We start from the raw sequence: 20,244 nt of genomic DNA, 5'->3' as shown, positions 1-20,244 counted from the left end.
CAGATTCGTGTTTTCTGGGTTTTGTTTATTATAAATTCTATAGGGCAATGGTCTGAATAACTTCTTGGCATGATTCTAATTTTTGAAATTTTGGGTATTAGTGATGTTGACATCCATGTCATGTCGATGCGGGACCATGACTTATGCCTGTTAGAGAAGAAAGTGTAATCTTTTTCTAGCGGGTGGTGGATTCTCCAGGCGTCCTTTAGGTCCCAGTCTTGTAAGAGTTTTTGAAAATTTATCGGTAATTTCCCATTTTTCATTTTCTTTCCCCCATTACCGTCCCCATTTTTGTCTAAATCCGGATCAATTATCCCAATAAAGTCTCCCATTATTATTAATTCCTCAAATTCTTGTTCGGCTATTTTATCTTTTAATGTGTTAATAAAATTTGTTTTAGGGCCAGTTGGAGTGTATACATTACATAATAAGAGTGTTTTGTTATAGATCTTAATTTTTACTCCAATCATTCTCCCATCCTCATCTTTGAAGGCCAATTCTGATATCCATTTGGGGTTTACGTATGTTACTACTCCTCTTTTTTTCTCCGGGGCTGATGAGATATATTCATTACCGATACTTTTATTGATTAAGTGCCCTGAATGTCTCTGTTGTATATGGGTCTCCTGAAGAGACACTACATCAAATTTGCATTTTTTAAGGTAGTTGAATAATATTTTTCTTTTATTGGGGGAGTTTAAGCCATTTATATTATTTACATAACATTTTAATTCCATAGTTTAGCTTTGGTTGGCTGCCTCTTCCTGTCGTAGCTCCATTTCCGGGGTTGGCGAATTAGTCTTAGGGGTTGGCGAATTAGTCTTAGTTTCAGTCTTTTCCGGGGAGATTATTCTAGGTTTCTTTCTCTTCCTATTGCTGTCTTGTCCGGTTTTGATGGGTTCCGTTGTTTCTTCCATTAATCTTTTGTAGAAGTCTTTGGCTTTGTCCTCGGTCGTCAGCCAAAATCTCTCCTCTTTATATGTTGTCATAATGCCTTCCCTCCTCTCCCATCTAAATCTAATCTGTCTTTTTTTCAGTTCCTCAGTGAGGAAGAGATATTTTCTTCTCTTTTGTATTGTACTTGTGGGGAATTCTTTAAGTATTGTAACTTTTTCTCCTTTGTATCTAATAGTATTTTTACTACTGCTTTTAAGTACTTCCTCCCTGAGTTTTCTTTTTGAGAATTGTACAATTGCATCTCTAGGTACATGATTCTTTTTTGAAAAATTTGTTGTTATTCTGAAGGTTCGGTCAATGTTTTCTTCCATTTCTTCATCTGTAGTTTGGATCAGGTCTGCTAATAATTGGGTTATTACTAGCTTCAGATTTTCTCTTGGCTCTTCTGGGATGTTTCTAATTCTTATTTGGAGGTCTAGTTCTTTTTGTTCAATTTTTTCCTGTCTTGCTTCTAGTTTTGCATTTTTCATTTCCAAAATGTCTATTTTTCGTTCAAGTTTGTCCTGTTTCTTTTCCATCTTATATTCCTCTTCTTTTATTTCTTTAATACTCTTTTGAATTTCATTCATTTCCTTTTTCATTCCTATGAGTTCCTCCGATAAGTCCCTCTACATGTTTAGCATTTGATCTTGAAATAATCTTTGATTTTCTGTAATTTTCTGAAGTTCCCTCATAATGTCTTTTAGATTTGGGTCCCCCGGTAATGAATTTCTTCTTTCGAACATTTTCCTGTCCTCCATTTTTACTTTCTGTGTAGCCATTTCTTTTTTGGTTATCTCAATTGATTGAGTTAGTTGTAGAGGTCGGAGGGTAAGGTCGTTAGGGCCTAGTTTTAGTTTAAATCTACTGTTCCAAAGGATGAGCCTAGAGGGTCTTAATAGTTAGTCCGTTAATAAAAAAAAAGAAAAAAAAGAAAGAGTATTGAAAAGAAAAAATATTGAGTCTCCTCCCCCTCCTTTTTCTCCTGTGGCATTAAACTTACTTAGTCTTTTAAGCTCTCCCTAGAGCCTTCTGGTTGGTGATCCCTTCTACCTCCTTCTTTTCTTTTCCCCAACTTCTTATATTCCGTCCTTCCTTCCGTTCGTCTGCTTCTCCTCCTCGCCTGTCCCTGCACCTCCGTCTGCTTCTCGTCCTCGCCAACGTCTGCTTCTCGTCCTGGGTCTTGTCGATATCCCTCGTCTGCTTCTCGTCCTGGCTCCGTCCGGATCAGTCTGGGTTTATTTTGTTGTCCGTTGTAGTTTCTGCCGCCCGGGTTTCTTTCCGTTTCAACCTGTCTGGAAGTGCCTTTGCCTCTCTGTTGCTCTAGATGTGTATCGCCTTTCCTTCTCGGGCTCTCTATCTCCCTCTATCCGGGCCACTTGCCACTACTCCCTCCTCGTCTGCTCCGTCCCCTTTTATCTTCCCTTCCTGTTGTGCTCTGCGAAATTCTTGCCGGGTCCTCCCTTAGCCGAGCCCAATATCACGTGCTGTACTCTGGACGCTGTTGGGACCTTGCCAAAGTTCTGCCAGACTATCTGAGTGACAGCTCCTGAGACATAACAATCTTCTCAAGGTCGATTGTGGCTCTCTAATCTGATCTCTTAAGGGCGAGGTTTTAATCTCTCGTGGCTTTTTAATTTTTTCCCCCCCTTCCTTGCATGGAGTGTATATGCAGCTTTTACCAAATTCCCTGGGTAAATTAAGTATGTCCGTTACTTATATTTCTTCTGGGTATAACTACTTCTGGTTGTCTTTAAGTTGACTATTTAATCTATTTGTCTGTTTATCAATTTTCCAACCTTCTTGGTTGGTCCCTTAGTTGATGGCTGTTTGCGGGAGCGGATCACCGCCCGCGCCGCTTCGTCCCGTCCGCCACCCTTTGGTCTCTCGTCCGGACCCCTTTGACTGCTCTCCTTGAGGGAAAACAGTTCTTAGGGATCGTCGGCGGGGCTCCAATGGGTTTAGTTGGGTTTAGTGATTCCTTAAAGCCGCGTCTTCTGTGTTTGGGCTTCCCTTAAGTTCCCTTAAGTTCTTTCCTTTTTTTATGCGCCGGTAGTCTCAGTTTCTTTTCCTCTATTCCTAATAGCCTTCTCTCATACACCAGTCTCATACACCAGTTATAGATTTCTGTTTCGTACACTCACGTTTCATGTTTCGTCCTCTTTTTCTTCTTGGTGAAAAGTACGACTAGGCAGCTGTTTGCAGGAACGGATCACCGCCCGCGCAGCTTCGTCCCGTCCGCCGCCCCCTGGTCCCTCGTCCGGACCCCCTTGGCTGCTCTCCTTGAGGGAAAACAGCTCTTAGGGGTCTTCGGCGGGGCTCCAAAGGGTTTAGCAACCTCTTGAGCCTCAATCTGCTCAGGAGGGGGAGCTTTCAGCTCTACCTGGATGCTCTGAGAAGCTGGTGCTCATGGAGCCCTCAGCCAGCCGCCATGTCGCCGTACCCGGAAGTCCCGAAGGTGCGTCCCTTGTTGTGACTGCCTTCCAAATCTGGAAATTGATGTCCTCATTTTGGCAAGACCATGCAGATCCAGAATAGGTCTCTGCAGTCACTTACGGGTTCACCACCAAGACTCTGCCCATGGAAGCCATGAGTGATAACCTGTGATGATTATGATGACCCTTGACATGTATGATTGAATCTTGTGGTTGGAAGAAAACAAGCTCTGTTTTTTGATCTGCTGCTGTGGCTCAGTGGAACTTAACAGTGTGGATAAGAGTTCCAAGAGCACCTCTTGCTCTTTTCATTACTAGCTGAGTTTGGGATTTTTTGTGCCAGACATGTAAATGGGACATTTCCCCTTCACTCCCTTATGGTGAGGCTTGAACTTTCACCTCCCACTTCTTCACTCTATGGACCATGGAGAGAGCCAGGGGAGGAGACGTCTGTCAGTTTATTCTACTATTACTTCTTTTTTCATCATACCAAGCAACACATTATTGTCTTACTAGTCACAAGTCTGAAGAAGGGGATTTTAGAATTTGCAACGAAGGGAAGTAATGACGGCACATAAGGACTGAGTCATTCTCCCGTCTTGCTCCATGTGTCCGTCACATTTTACAACAGGACCTTGCACGAGGTTGCTAGACTCCTCTGAAGTATGAGGGAGAGGAGAAAGGAGGGCCACAGCTCATTTTCACAGTATGAAACCACATTTCCCCAATTCAGACTTCAAAGGGAATTCTGATTCCTGTAACAGGAAGTGGAAATATCCCATCTCTTCAAAGGGAGAGAAGACAGCAAACTTAAAGTTGGATGCACTCCATGCACAAATAGTTTCATGACACACAACTGAGCACTATTATTATGTGTATAAAGACATACATTCAAACAAAAGGCCATTGGTACACTGCAAGGATATTCATTACATCATTTTTACAAATAACTCTTTCAAGTAATTGCACCCATTTTTCAGGACCACAAGGCCACTCAAGGACAAAGTAAGATATCTTTAAAAACAAACAAGTCTAAAATACAGACTTAAAACAAACTTAAAACTAGCAAATTAAAATAAATAGGAAGAAAGAAGAAACAAACAGACTATCCAGAGAAAAGGGATGGTTCCTTTTTCATAAATGCAAAGGCACAGTACTCAGGCTGATCCGTGAATAACACAATGTAACAACTATTGAAAGACTTTCTGTTCCTGGTTTCAAAGTGTTATTTCCTGTTTAATTGTGTGGTATTTACTATGAAAGCAGTTGTTATACTCCAAAAACTTGGTTTTTGTGGCTGCACACAAATTATGTTAACTTGGTTGAGACTCCATGAGATATTTAATGAAAAACTATAGCAAAATGTGCTGCAGGTTGTCCCGCAAAAATAAAGTTTTTGCTGTTTGGCAAACCTTTTCCATGTTTTTATGACAGAACCAATTAGAAAATTACACTTGTAACCAGGAACAAAAATCATGTTACATAGTGTAATTTGACCCAGTTTTGGGGGGTTGACCTTTGACTAAAGTTTCTAGACTTATGAGTATAGTGGGTATTTAAAAACAGTACTTCCATCTTCTAGCTTTGTTTCCCCATGGTGTAACTGAATTCAGTTTCAAAAGGAGGAGTGAATGGAGGAAGGTTTGGAATGGTAACAAACTCTGTGTGCATAAGCCTTCAAATCACTTGTTGACTTATGGAGAGCCCATTGATCTCTCAGGGATTTCACAGGCAAGGAAGACTCAGAGGTGGTTTTGTTACCCTGGTTATAAAACTGTACCAGGTAATTCTGGAGGAGAAGTAACCCAAATTACTCACAGTTGGCAATCACTTGGGCTGCTCGGTAAAGCTGCAGTTCTTGTAGAAGGTCCAGCAGCTCCTGGACAGTTGCAAGCCTCACTCCCCACCACCACATCAGCTCTCTTGTCCGGCTGATCCCTGCCTTTTCCATGCATTTGATTTTTCGCAGTTCAGTCTGGTCAGTTATCACGTGGGATGCTAAAAAACGAAAATGATCATCATCATCATCATCATCACCATCATCATCAGCCCAGTGTGGGATATATCTTCAGTTTGGGAATTCCATGAAACTTACAACAATGGAAATAAACATAATTGTTCAAAGACAAGATCCAAGAAAACATGCCAGGTTTCTAACGGGCTGGTTATAGGGAGCGCACAGTGCCTCTATTAAAGCAGCTCCACTGGCTACCGATAACTTCCCAGGCCCAATTCAAGGTGTAGGTCTTGACCTATAATGCCCTAAACGGCTCGGGCCCTGCCTATCTCTGTGATCGGCTCTCCCCCTATGAACCGGTGCGGTCCTTGAGATCTGCTGGAGAGGCCCTCCTCTCACTCCCACCATCATCCCAAGCGAGGTTGGTGGGGAACGAGGGAGCGGGCCTTCTCAGTAGTGGCTCCCCGGCTCTGGAATGCTCTCCCTAAGGAGATTAGGCTGGCCCCTACTCTACATATTTTCCGTAAGGAGCTCAAAACCTGGTGGTTTCAGCAGGTGTTTGAATGAATTCCATTCTGGCTATTCCACCGACTTGGCATGAAATATACTGTACAGTCTCATCTTTTCCTGATCATGGTCTATGTTACCTATGACATTATTGACCCCAATTGGAAGCTGCTGTGATTTTACTGATTGTTATTTTAACGTAAATTTTATTTTTGTATAATAATTTGTTTTTATATTGTTGTGTATTGTATGTCTGTATCTTTGTTGTAAACTGCCCTGAGTACCTTATGGGAGATAGGGCGGTATATAAAGAAAGTTTTTATTATTATTATTATAAAGTACAGTGGGCCCTCCAAATCTGCAAGATTTCAACCATTATTATTAAATGGTAGTGATGTGAACATAGGTAAAGGTTTCCCCCTGACATTAAGTCTAGTTGTGTCCAACTCTGGGGGGTTGGTGCTTATCTCCATATTTATAGATTCTGGTGACATCTCGCATACATTCCCAAGACACAACTGACTGGGTTTATTGTCTCAAGAGTTTCAGGAGAAATCTATAAGACTGCAATTTCCTTCATGGGTAGGTGTCAGAACCCTGCTACTAGAACCTGGGTATGGCTCTGAGTTTCAGGGTCACTGACAATGTGGACTGATAAGACACCTGCATCTCGAGATCCTGAGAAGAAACGGCTGCTGGACTTGGCGGGGAAACTTCGCGGGGTTTTGTTGGGTGGGAAATGCGTTTTCAAATGAGGGGGGAGGGTATAAAAAGGAATGCTGGCAGACGCCTCCCATTCTTGGCTTTTTCCATGTCAATGTTTCCTGCAGTAAACTTTCTGGTGACAACACAGCTAGTCTCGTTTATTCATTCAGGAGCGGCTGTAGTGAGCCGACATCAAAGCCAAGAATTTGGCACCATCCCGCTGCAGCGGTGAGGTGTAATATGCAGACAGAGGAAGACGAACTCCTGGGCGCAGGAGCGGATCAGTTGGGTCAGGGCACCCCCGACGAGCCGGATGCTGATTTCCACCAGCTGGCAGCCCTAGCGTCATCCACTGCTTATGCCCAGCCGAACGGGGTAACCCAGAGGCGTGGAGGAGTGCAGAAAGACAGCACCGGAGGAGAGGGAGATCTACACTTCCCATCCCCACAAAGGATGGTGTTCCTGGAGGAGAGGATGATGGCGATGGAGACCACCCTGGCAATAATGTCGAAGGTTATGGAACGCCTAGCACCTTTGGCGGAGCCAGAGAAAGGAAGGGAACTTCGAACTGGCTCAATGGGGGACTTGAGCATGGGAAGCAGCCAGAGCTTCGCAGACCTCCCAGCACCGAGGGGAAGGGGAATGCGAAAAGAGCTCGGCGCCTGACCCAGGACCTTAGCAAACCTGACGCGGGTGGAGGAGAGCGACGACGAAGGGGAAAGGCTCCCAGGAATCCCAGCTATGTTCCAACCGGAACCTCTGGTGCCCCTGGCGAATGCCGGGCGTGGCACAGGGCAACGGGAAGCAGCGGCGGGGCCTCCGAGGCCTCAAGGGGGCTTGCGACGGGCAGAACATTGGGGATTGCCGCCACAAGGACCCCAACAGAGACGAGAGGAGCTGAGGATAGAGTATGGAGGAGAGTCCTCTGAACTGGATTTTTTCCTAACCACGGTGAGGGGCTATATGGAAGACAATGCCCATACCTTTAGAACCGAGTCTAGCCAGGTCCGGGCCATCGGTGCAGTGCTGAAGAGGGGAGCAGCTAGCTGGTATGTCCAGCTGCACGCACAGCACGACCCATGTTTGGGGTCAGTTAGGCGCTTCATGGAAGCTCTGGAGGCCTGTTTCCGAGACCCATTGGAGCAGATCCGGGCGAGGGAGAAACTAAAGACCGCCCCCCAAGGACAGAGATCGGTATCTGAATACGCGGAGGAATTCCAGTGCCTCGCCGAAAAGGTGCCAGAATGGTCAGCAGTGACCAAGATTGAGATCTTTAAGGAAGGACTCAGGTGGGAGATTCTCTCCTGGGCAGTGCACCGCGATGAGCCTGACACATTGCACGGGTGGATCCAGCTAGCAGGGCGCGTCGAGACATCGCTGGCCCAAGCGAGGAGGCACAGAGGAGGGCAGCATCAACAGCAACAGATGAAAGAAGGAAGCCGGAAGGGAGAATCGACTCCAACCGGGAGGAGAGCAGAGCCGAAAGGGAATGTGAAAGCAAGCAGGAGCGGTTGTTTTGTGTGCGGCCGACTGGGGCACAGGGCTGCCGAATGCTGGCAGAGGAAAGGGGAAGGAGGAGGTCTGCCCAAACCGAAGGCCGTGGCCGGCAAACGTGCAGAGGAAGAACCACCGATGAGGGACCGTTTGGGGGGGTTGGTAAGTCAGGACAAAAGAATGTTGGTAGTTCCAATTCAGCTTGAGAGTGGCAGTAAGCAAGCAACATGTAAGGCATTTATTGATTGTGGATGTTCTAGGAACATCATTACGCCTGAATTAGCAGCGGGACTAGGATGTGAAAGGACGAGCCTAGAATCCCCAATAGCCTTTTCGCAGTTGGACGGATCTACGGCATCAGGATCGTTAGCCAGACACAGTATCGAGGGCGTGAAGTGTAAGATAGGATGTTGGGAAGGAAGGGTGTCATTTGTGATATCACAAATAGCCAGCTACAATGTTATACTGGGCATGCCGTGGTTAGGGCAGGCCAACCCGCAAATCAACTGGGAAGATAAGAGCATGCATTTTGGAATAAGGTTGGGAGAGGGGAGCCAGGAAATCGAGAGGGAGCCAGGGAGCAAGGGAGAGGAGGATTCCATCAGACTAGCAGAACTGGCGGAAAAATTGCCCCCAGAGTACTGTGATTTTGTGGATGTGTTTGACGAGAAGGAAGCAGACAATTTTCCACCGAAGCGGAGTGTGGAAGTGAAAATAGAGCTAGTCCCAGGAGCAGAGCTTCCTAAGGCGAAATTGTATCCAATGTCGGCTAGAGAAAAGGAGGAACTGAGAAAGTATATCGATAAGAACCTAGCGAGGGGTTTCATCGAGCATTCGAATTCTCCTTTAGGAGCACCCGTGTTGTTTAGGCGGAAAAAGGACCAATCGTTGAGGCTCTGCATCGACTACAGAGGCCTGAACGCAATCAGTACTGTAAATAAATACCCCCTGCCTTTAGTGAAGGATTTGATTGCCCAGTTGTCAGAGGGGAAGATATTCACCAAGTTAGATTTGATTGAAGCATATCATAAATTGCAAATCAAACCAGAGGACAGGTGGAAAACGGCCTTCTCCTGTGCATTTGGTCTGTATAATTATTGCGTCCTCCCTTTTGGACTGAGTGGAGGCGGGGCAGCGTTCATGCAATTGATCAACGAAGTGTTGCATCCATTACTGTACAGGGGAGTTTTTGTTTTTCTTGATGATATATTAATAATGTCTCAGAACAGAGAGCAACAGGTGAAACTGGTTAGGGAAGTCCTCCAAAAGTTGAGGGAAGCGAGACTGTACACGAAGCTAGCCAAGTACGAGTTCAACAGAGACCAAATAGACTTTCTAGGGTATAGGATTTCCCCCCAGGGAGTGGCGATCGACCCTGCGGAAGTAGAAGATATAAGGGGGTGGAAAGCCCCCAAAACGCAGAAACAGCTGCAATCCTTTCTGGGGTTTGCAAACTTCTACAGGACATTCATTAAGGACTTTGCACGTCTCACTTTACCATTAACTGACTTGTTAAAGACGAAAGGGAGGGGGGAAACAGCCAAAGTGAAGGCCCCTGGGGCCAGACTGACCTGGACATTGGAATGCCAGGAGGCTTTCGAAGCTCTAAAGAAGCGATTAACAGAAGAGCCCATTCTACAACACCCTGACATGTCTAAAGCATTTGTGATACATTGTGATGCATCAGACTGTGCATATGGGGCAGTTTTGCTACAGAAGGACGAAGGGGGGAATCTAAAACCATGTGGATATTTGTCGAAAAAGTTTAGTGAAACAGAGAAAAACTGGTCAATCTGGGAGACGGAGGCCTTAGCAATTTTGAAGGCATTAGAGTGCTGGAGACACTTCCTGGAAGGAAGTGGGATCACGTTTGAAGTGTGGTCTGACCACAAAAATTTGCAATACCTGAGATCCCCTCGCAAACTGTCAGTGAAGCAAATAAGGTGGGCCCAATACTTTAGCCGCTTTGATTTCAAGCTAAAGTGCTTCCAATGGAAACACAACATACTGGCTGACGCTCTTTCTTGGATGCCCCAGCATGGGGGAGGATTTCAGGAATCTGAGGGAAGTATTTTCCTAGATAAGCAATGGGGCCTGGCAGTGTTAACTCGAGCACAGGCAACTAGAGAAAACAAATGTACTGCCATTTCCACAGGGGGAGGGGAAATGTGGGAAGGAGAGTTGAAGCGAGCATACGGGGAGGATGTCTGGTTACAAACGAACAAGGAACGGGGGGAACTGTGTGGGGATTTGGTGTTTGTAAATAAGAAATTGTACATTCCTGAAAGTTTGAGGCAAAAGATGCTGAGAAAATGCCATGATAACAAGGGTGCAGGTCATCTGGGACCTACCAGGACAATTAAACTGTTAGCCAAACAATGCTGGTGGCCCGGAATGAGGAAAGACGCTAGGTTGTATGTCACTCAGTGTGGATTGTGTGCAGAGAGCAAAACACCACCTGGAAAACCCCAGGGGCTCTTGCAAAAGGTGGTGGAACCCACGAGACCATGGGAATGCGTGGCAATGGATTTTGTCGGTGAGCTACCCCCCAGTAGAGGCCACAGGTACATTTGGACAATATTGGACCTCTTCTCAAAACAAGTACATTTTGTAGCCCTGCCGAAACTCCCTTCTGCTGAAAAACTTGCTGATTTGTATGTAAAGCATGTCTATTGCCTACATGGATGTCCTGACAAAATAATTAGTGACCGTGGAGTCCAGTTCACTGCTAAATTCTGGGGAAAATTCTTGCAGCTGTTGGGAGCAGAAAGGAATCTGAGCTCAGCCTTCCATCCCATGACCAATGGGGGGGTCGAACGCACTCAGCAAACACTGTGTCAATTTTTGAGAATGTACACAAACTATAGACAGGATGATTGGGCGGGACTACTACCTTTTGCTGAAATGGCGTTTAACGGGGCTGTACATTCGGCTACAGGTCGTTCCCCGTTCGAAATAGTGTACGGACAGGATGTGGCACCATTCCCCAGACTACCCGGGTGGAGGGAAGGAGAGGGCCAGACAGACGAAGAATGGCAGGCCAAAATCAAGCAAGGGTGGCAGGACGTGGTGGAGGCACTACGAGAAACGCAAAGGAAGTACAAACTCTTTGCTGATCGTAGGCGCCGAGAAGGGGACGAATTGGGCGAAGGGGATCTAGTTTGGCTGAGTACAAAAAATCTGAAGTTGGGATTTCCATCGAAGAAACTGGCACCACGCTATATAGGCCCATTCAGAGTTACAAAAAGGGTAAATGAAGTAACCTATCAGCTGAGGTTGCCCAAGGACTTAGGAAAAGTACACCCGGTGTTTCACTGCAGCCTTTTGAAAAAATACAAAGGAACATTGGACAGCGGAGAACAATAGTTGTATGCAATCTTTCTCTTTCAGGACGAAGGGGAGGAAGACGCCATGTCAGAACCCTGCTACTAGAGCCTGGGTATGGCTCTGAGTTTCAGGGTCACTGACAATGTGGACTGATAAGACACCTGCATCTCGAGATCCTGAGAAGAAACGGCTGCTGGACTTGGCGGGGAAACTTCGCGGGGTTTTGTTGGGTGGGAAATGCGTTTTCAAATGAGGGGGGAGGGTATAAAAAGGAATGCTGGCAGACGCCTCCCATTCTTGGCTTTTTCCATGTCAATGTTTCCTGCAGTAAACTTTCTGGTGACAACACAGCTAGTCTCATGTATTCATTCAGGAGCGGCTGTAGTGAGCCGACAGGTAGGTAATATGTTATTTATAGTATTTTAGAGATTTTGCCAACATTTCGTTCACCAAAAAGTGGTTTTTCTTAAAAGTGATTGGAAACACCAGAACGTTCACACTGTTACATTGACAGGTTTGTGTTAATAAATATTTAATTTTTCCCTATGGAGGGGAAAGCAAAGGCCACTTAAATTAGGAAAATCAGTTAAAACACTCTTTTCATCAGATGCTCTCACTTGGACAGAATGGCATCAGGTCCAACTACACAAAATTTAGGAAATCTGAGTTTGCAATTCATGTTTTTGCACTGTGATCCACTATGCAAACAGAAATGGTATACAAAGGTGTTTTTCAAAAAGTCTTATTACATAAGAAAATTCCTGCAAGTGAAGTCTGTGTAGAAAAGCTTGGAAAAATTACTTCTTTGGACCACAACTCAGAACACCCCTGGTGGCCTCACTGGTTGGGGGATTTTGGGAGCTGTAGTTCAAAATGACAACTTTTCCTAACTCTGTTATCTAGTTCAGCATCCTGCTTGCCACGCTGGCTAACCAGATGTTTCCCAAAGAAAACCACAAAGGAGAACTCAGATGCAACACTTTGTGCATAATTTTTCTCAATAGTCACTGGTCCACTCCACCTTTGAAAGGCTTTCTCCGTATTCATCCTATCAATAGACTCATCTATACAAATAAAAGATCCTCTGGTGGTGCAGCAGGTTAAACCACTGAGCTGCTGCCCTTGCTTACTGAAAGGTTGTTGGTTTGAATCCAGGGAGCAGGGTGAGCTCCCGCTATTAGGCCCCAGCTTCTACCAACCTAGCAGTTCAAAAACACACAGATGTGAGAAGATCAATAGGTACCGCTCCAATGGGAAGGTAACGGTGCTCCATGCAGTCATGCTGGCCACATGATCTGTGAGGCATCTATGGAAAATGCCAGATCTTTGGCTTAGAAATGGAGATGAGCACCAACCCCCAGAGTCGGACACAACTAGATTTAATGTCAGGAGAAAACCTTTACTTTTACCTACACAAATAAACATGAAAATATGTATGCAGGTGTGTTTGTACCTCAAAGGCTTCTACATGGCTTGATGGACTTGGACCAAACTTGGTACACATGCCCCTCATTTTCCAAATTAAAATGCTGGCAGCGTTTTAACTAAAAAACCTATCCCTTTCAGGGCCCCGGTCATGGAAATTTGGTCAGGCATGAGGCCCCTCAAACCTCCTGAGAGGAAGGCTGGCTCCTAATGCTCCCATGACATCTCAACTCTTGCATGACACCCGATTTCATAAATCAAACAGGTATTGTGTGTCTGCCCTTAACTTACAGGTTTGTTGAATGGGTGTGAGTCTTGAAATAATAATTAGCAATCATGCAAAGGTTTCGGGTTCAATGCATATCAGCTCCAGGTAGAGTTAGGAAACAATTCTGCCTGAAACTCTGAAAAGAGGTTGCCAGACATGACAGCAAACAGATCTGACTCAGTGTAAGACAACTTCCATTGAATCCGAAGATGCTCTCAGGCGTTGAAAGCTGAATAAACCAAGGTATTCAGATACTTCAATAAAGAATTCATGGTAAACCTAAATGTTCAATCCATCCATTTGATTAACAACCATTACAAACCCAAGCTTGTAGCTCGACATTCAGGTTTGGGTGCAGCAAAAAGTAGTGGTTTAGGTGTTGGATTAAGAGTCTGGAGACCAAGGTTCAAATTCATGTTCGGGTATGGGAACCTACTGGATAACCTTGAGCAAGTCACACTCTCAGCCCCAGAGGAAGGTAATTACAGTAGAATCTCACTTATCCAAGCTAAACGGGCTGGCAGAAGCTTGGATAAGCGAATATCTTGGATAATAAGGAGGGATTAAGGGAAAGCCTATTAAACATCAAATTAGGTTATGATTTTACAAATTAAGCACCAAAACATCATGTTATACAACAAATTTGACAGAAAAAGTATTTCAATACACAGTAATGTTATGTTGTAATTACTGTATTTACGAATTTAGCACCAAAATATCACGATATATTGACAACATTGACTACAAAAATGGCTTGGATAATCCAGAGGCTTGGATAAGCAAGGCTTGGGTAAGTGAGACTCTACTGTAATTGCAAACGCTCTCTGAATAAAACTTACAAGAAAAGTCCTGTGACAGATTCACCTAAGATGACTATAAGGCAGGAATTATTTGAAAGCCCTTTAACAATATTCTCCAGACTGCATGTCTTTGGTCCACTGCTGGCAAGTTGCCCATTACATACTACAGTAGAGTCTCGCTTATCCAACGTTCTGGATTATCCAACGCATTTTTGTAGTCAATGTTTTCAATACATTGTGATATTTTGGTGCTAAATTGGTAAATACATTAATTACTACATAGCTGTGCTGTCCTACTTGGCTTTCCCTCTCTTGCTTATTTCCTGGTTGCTGTTCTTGGGAGGAATGTTCCATTGGCTCCTGTTTTGGGGGTGGAGCTTGGGACTCCCCTTTAGGTTTGGATGAGATGGTTCAGCCTGTGAGCTTGCCTCTAAGGCTTTTTCCCCTCCTTTGGCCATTCCAGAGAAAAACCTCTTAGAGATAGGTCTTAGAATTTGGTCTGGGTTCTTTGACCTGGCAAATTCAAACAGGCAACATAAATCACGTACTTACCTTATAGTCACATCATAGCTTTAGGTATTTACCTCATAGCCTTGTAATTACCTTACAGTTTACCTCATAGCCATGTACTTACCTTACAGTTTACCTCATAGCCTCATAGCTTACCTCATAGCCTTGTACTTACCTTATGTACTTACCTTATAGCTTATCACCTTATAGTTTACCTCAGAGTTATTATAGATAGTTCACTATAGCTGGTATTTACCACTAAAGTCATTATAGATAGTGCTTATCATAGCCTTGTACATACCCTATAGTCCTTACCTTATAGTTTCCTCATAGCTTGTGTGTTTATCCTTTATAGTCTCTATAGCTTTCATTCTCAATCAATATAGTTTTATTTCTGTATAATTTCAGTGATTTTACCTCATATTATTTCTAATACATTAAAAGGACTGTTTCCTGTTTTCAATAAACATATTTTTGGTTATCTTTAATCAGCTTCTAGAGTATTTACTTTGGGGTTTGAGGTATAATTATAAGGTAAACCGAAGCCGCTTGGGTAGCCAGACCTAGAGATAGCCATTTCCCCCCAGAGTGCCTTCACAATAGCATTACTGCGTACTGAACTACTTTTTCTGCCAAATTTGTTGTATAACATGATGTTTTGGTGCTTAATTTGTAAAACCATAACCTAATTCGATGTGTAATAGGCTTTTCCTTAATCCCTCCTTATTATCCAACATATTCGCTTATCCAATGTTCTGCCGGCCCGTTTATGTTGGGTGAGACTCTACTGTAATTGTTGTAGTAGGAGATAAGTGTTTTTGGAGGCCAGGCCTGCTGGAAATAACAGATTAACCCATAGAGCCATCAATCTACAGTCTGGAAAGAGCAGATGTAGAGCAGGCATGGGCAAACCAGGGCCCTCCAGGGGTTTTGGACTTCAACTCCCACAGCCTCAGGCCCTTTCCTTTTCCCCCTCAGCCGCTTAAGCGGCTGAGGGGGAAAAGGAAGGGGCCTGAGGCTGTGGGAGTTGAAGTCCAAAACCCCTGGAGGGCCCCGGTTTGCCCATGCCTGCTCTATAGCCTTCTGAACTGCCCTGACTCTATGCTATGGAATAGAGTAGCACAGAAGGCTAACTTGACAGGTTCCAGGGTTCCCTTGTTATTGAGCCATGGCATTGAAAGCCATGCATCCTACAGAGAGGCTACAAAGGGGGCTGATGGCTCACCAAAGCGCATCCAGTCGTAGTCGTGGAGGCAGTCCATCTTCTGGCAGAAGTCCTCCAAGACCCAGGCGGGGATGCCGTGGATGTATTCGTGGGGCTCCATTCCCTCCCCGCCGCCTTTGGCCACGGGCATTCAGGCGGAGAGGCGCCTCCTTCCCTTGGATCCCGGCTGCAAAGTTTGGAGTCAGGCGCGCTTTAGTGGACCGTGCTTTACAGACTCAGGGAAGAGTTGGAAGGGACCCCAAAGGCCATGCAGACCAACCCCACTCGCACCATCTCAGCACACTTCCTCGTTGGAAACTCGCCTCTCCAGCTCATGCTCCTTTGGCCGCAGCGCAGGGGCTTTCCCGGGTCTCGCTCCGCCCTTCAGACGTGACGCGTGTCCCTCCACTCCTGACGCAAAGGCGCTTCCCGCTCTTGGGTGCGTCTCCACTATAGAATCAATGCAGTTTGATACCGGGTTGCTGTGAGTTTTCCCGGCTGTATGGCCATGTTCCAGAAGCTGGCGTTTTGCCCACACATCTATGGCAGGCACCTAGAAGCATTCTCTCCTGACGTTTTGCCCACACATCTATGGCAGGCATCCAGAAGCATTCTCTCCTGACGTTTTGCCCACACATCTATGGCAAGCATCCAGAAGCATTTTCTCCTGACGTTTTGCCCACACATCTATGGCAGGCATCCGGAAGCATTCTCTCCTGACGTTTTGCCCACACATCTATGGCAGGCGTCCAGAAGCATTCTCTCCTGACGTTTTGCCCACACATCTATGGCAGGCATCCAGAAGCATTCTCTCCTGACGTTTTGCCCACACATCTATGGCAGGCATCCAGAAGCATTCTCTCCTGACTTTTTGCCCACACATCTATGGCAAGCATCCAGAAGCATTTTCTCCTGACGTTTTGCCCACACATCTATGGCAGGCATCCGGAAGCATTCTCTCCTGACGTTTTGCCCACACATCTATGGCAGGCATCCAGAAGCATTCTCTCCTGACCTTTTGCCCACACATCTATGGCAGGCATCCAGAAGCATTCTCTCCTGACCTTTTGCCCACACATCTATGGCAGGCATCCAGAAGCATTCTCTCCTGACCTTTTGCCCACACATCTATGGCAGGCATCCAGAAGCATTCTCTCCTGACCTTTTGTCCACACATCTATGGCAGGCATCCTCAGAGGTTGTGAAGTCTGTTGGAAACTAGGAATCTAAGTAGGGTTCATATATCTGTGGAAAGTCCAGGGTGGGAGAAAGAACGCTTGTCTGTTTGAGGCAGGTGTGAATGTGGCCAATTGACCACCTTGATTTGCATTTAATGGCCTTGCAGATTCAAAGCCTGGCTGATTCCTGTCTGAGGGAATCCTTTGCTGGGAGGTGTTAGCTGGCCCTGATTATTTCTTGTCTGGAATTCCCCCGTTTTTGAGTGTTATTCTTTATTCACAAGCATGTAGAAAATTTCAACAGAAAGGAGGAAACCGTGAAAATGTACAAAATCTGGCTACCAGTATTAAAAAAAAATCTAAAATCAGGACAGTATCTGTGGAATAATGTCCAGGTTGGGAGAAAGAACTCTTGTCTGTTTGAGGAAAGTGTGAACTTTGCAATTGGCCAGCTTGATTAGCACTGAATGGCCTTGCAGCTTCAAAGCCTGGCTGATTTCTGCCTGGGGAAATTGTTTGTCGGGAGGCCCTGATTGTTTCATATCTGGAATTCCCGTTTTCAGAGTGTTCTTCATTTACTGTCCTGATTTTAGGGTTTTTTAAAAAAATACTGGTAGCCAGATTTTGTTCATTTTCATGGTTTCCCCCTTTCTGTTGAAATTGTCAACATGCTTGTGAAGTTCAGTGGCTTCTTTGTGTCATCTGACATGGTGGTTGTGTATTCTGAAATAATACACTGTTTGCAGGCTGGTTCATCGTGCCCTGCTATGACAAGACAAGAAACAACCAGGGCCAGCTAATCACCTCCCAACAAAAGATTCCCTCAGGCAGGAAGCAGCCAAGCTTTCAAGCTGCAAGGCTTTTCAATGCTAATCAAGGTGATAAGTTGCAACATTCACACTTTCCTCAAACAGTTCTTTCTCCCACCCTGGACACTCCACAGATATATAAATCCCACTTGCAGTTTCTAATAGACCTCACAACCTCTGAGGATGCTTGCCACAGATGTGGGTGAAACGTCTGGAAAGAATGCTTCTGGAACATGGGCATACAGCCTGGAAAACTCACAGCAACCTAGTGATTCCGGCCATGAAAGCCTTTGATAATACAAGGCTCAAGACCTCGTAAAACTACAGATCCCATGAGTCATGGTAATTAAAGTACAGTATTGCCAAACTGCATTAATTCTGCAGTATAGGTGTAAATCCCCTTGACTCATTTATCCAAAGGGTGGAGGAACCAAAAAAAAAAAAAGAGAGAAAAAAAGAACCAATCACATCAGGTTATTTGCCCCCCCCCCTTTGTCCTCTTTATGACATCACTCCTATGAAATTAAGTCTTTTTTTTTTTACTGACAAGACAGTAAACATTTCCTCTCCACTAGTATACTCCATGAACTATGTAGAAAACTTACTTATATTTCTTGGCAGGAAATACAAGGTGTTTGAAAAAGAACTCCCGATTCACCATTTAATTTAAATGGTGAATAGTGAGTTCTTTTTCAAACACCCTGTATAGTGAACTTCTGCAATGAGGCAACTGATCATAACTGGGAAGAGAAAGACAAGTATTCCAAACTATATCTTGTACTACTTGTTTGCTCATTCATCTTCCGAAAATAGGAGTTATTGTTCTGATATTTTATACAGGATCAAAATGTATACGCTGCATGCTGTTATTCCCACTATTTGGACATTCGTCTGGGAGAAAAGACGACGACAATAAATGTGTTTGAGCCAGGAGTCCCCATCATATATCACACTTTTAGTGGTTAATTCCCACAGCTTTCAATAAGGCTTATTTTCTAATATGTTTAAATTGCAACCTCAATAGAGATACTGAAAAAACAATGCGTTTTTTTAAAAAACAACACTGCTTTTGATCAATAAAATGTTTTATCGTAAACATTTCGAGCAGTGTGCATTGTACATTATGGCGTATTTAATTATTTTGATTGAATTTGCAGTTCCAAATTGCCAGAAATACTGAGAAAATTGAACAATTATAGAACATAGGTATCTACTGTGCTCCTGTTTGTAAATATTTGCAGATTTGTCTTGCTACAATTTGCTCATGTGTCACAAACCATATCACAGGATATAGAGTAGACAGATATGCAGAAGGGTTGCACCATAAAGGATCCATTGTTTTGAGATAAGCAAGTAATGTAAGTTAAGACAATGTAAAAGAGAAAAGTAGGAAGGAGCCTCTCTATCACTGCCACATCTAAACATCCATTAAGGAGAACAATGCTCTGAAAAGAAAAGGAATGTAATTAAGTCAATAGTCAAACAGGAAACGGAAAAAAAGTTTGCCAGCAAATTTCATGACTACTGGGACTATCACCATTGCTTACAGTGGATAGGCATGTCAGCATGCAAACAGATCTTGTACCATCTTAGAGCCTGAGAGTGCATCTGCTTTGTAAAATTAATGCTGTTTGACACCACTTTAACAGGCACGGCTCAATGCTATGGAATCCTGAGAGTTCGTTTTACAAGGTCTTTCGCCTCCTCTGAAAAAAGGGCTGGTGCCTCACCAAACTACAAATCCCAGGAATCCATAGCATGGGCCATGGCAGTTAAAAGTTGCATTAATTTTGCAGTGTAGATCTATTCTGAGTAAACTAAGTTGGTAGCATAAGCTTTCATAGATTACTGACTGCCTTAGTGGTTGGGTATAAACTGCTTTGCAAAGCGGCAAGGTAGCTTTATTGGGCATCCTTTCACACTTTTGTTCCTCTTGCTTGTCTTAATAAAAGCAACTGATCTCTCCACTCACCAAAGACCTAAGCTATTTTTACGCAGGGTAAAAGAGAAACAGTATTGTGAATAAGAAACTGGTTTTAATCCCTTGATGCTTTTAAAATGTATGAAGCTTCACTGAATAACACTGAAGGCCAAATGAACATCCTTTGATGAAAGTGGGACTTCATTTTCTGCCTCCTTGTATTGCTGCAGTTCTAGGACAGAGAAAATATTCAGCAGTGGTGAAACGCACAAAGGAACCTAACCTACTGCTGATAAATGCAAACGACCATGGTCCTTTGGAAATCAAAGGACTGAGCAAGGCTCTCCTGGCAATGGCTTCCCTATACCAACTAAAAATATCTCATTTGAACTCTACCCAATCTTGTTGCCGTGTTGGCAAGTCATTTCTCACTTATAGCAACTCTGTTATGATGGGAGTATACCTGTCTGCCAGAGGTAGAATCCTGGCAGTGGATCCATAAATCAAGCCTGTTATGGAACTTTCTTGACAAGATTTGTTCATAGTGGATGTGACTTTGCCTTCCTCTGAGGTTGAGAGTGATTAGCCCAATGTCCAGATTTTCATTCCTGATGTGGGATTCAGACTTTGGGTCTCAGACACTCTATCATATTTATCCTCATCTACTCCATAAAAGGTACTCCTTGCTGAATGTAAAACCATGTCTGTCCTCTTAAAAATTCCTGTGACTTACATGTTTACAAAATCCAAAATATAAACTTATAAAAA

General features: G+C 44.2%; 1 protein-coding gene and 1 long non-coding RNA gene across 3 annotated transcripts in view; one reads left to right on the top strand and one right to left on the bottom strand.

Annotated features, from left to right (window-relative positions):
- Positions 1-11,711, top strand: part of LOC134296013 (uncharacterized) — a 51,291-nt gene extending 39,580 nt beyond the window's left edge. Inside the window, exon 2 of the long non-coding RNA XR_010002563.1 lies at positions 11,425-11,711. This is a non-coding gene — a long non-coding RNA (uncharacterized LOC134296013). The remainder of the gene's footprint in view (positions 1-11,424) is intronic.
- Positions 1-15,943, bottom strand: part of irak2 (interleukin 1 receptor associated kinase 2) — a 50,633-nt gene extending 34,690 nt beyond the window's left edge. Inside the window, exons 1-2 of one of the 2 annotated variants that reach the window (XM_008116998.3) lie at positions 15,590-15,943; positions 5,190-5,369 (exon numbers count right to left, since the gene is read on the bottom strand). In XM_008116998.3, the coding sequence (XP_008115205.2) occupies positions 5,190-5,369; positions 15,590-15,719 (310 nt within the window). In that variant the 5' untranslated portion in view covers positions 15,720-15,943. The remainder of the gene's footprint in view (positions 1-5,189; positions 5,370-15,589) is intronic. The other variant, XM_008116999.3, reaches the window with a different exon arrangement.
- Positions 15,944-20,244: the final 4,301 nt, after the last annotated feature.

The sequence above is a fragment of the Anolis carolinensis genome, chromosome 2 (assembly GCF_035594765.1).
Source record: "Anolis carolinensis isolate JA03-04 chromosome 2, rAnoCar3.1.pri, whole genome shotgun sequence".
Taxonomy (NCBI): Eukaryota; Metazoa; Chordata; class Lepidosauria; order Squamata; family Dactyloidae; genus Anolis; species Anolis carolinensis.
This window is presented reverse-complemented; position numbering and strand designations above follow the sequence as displayed.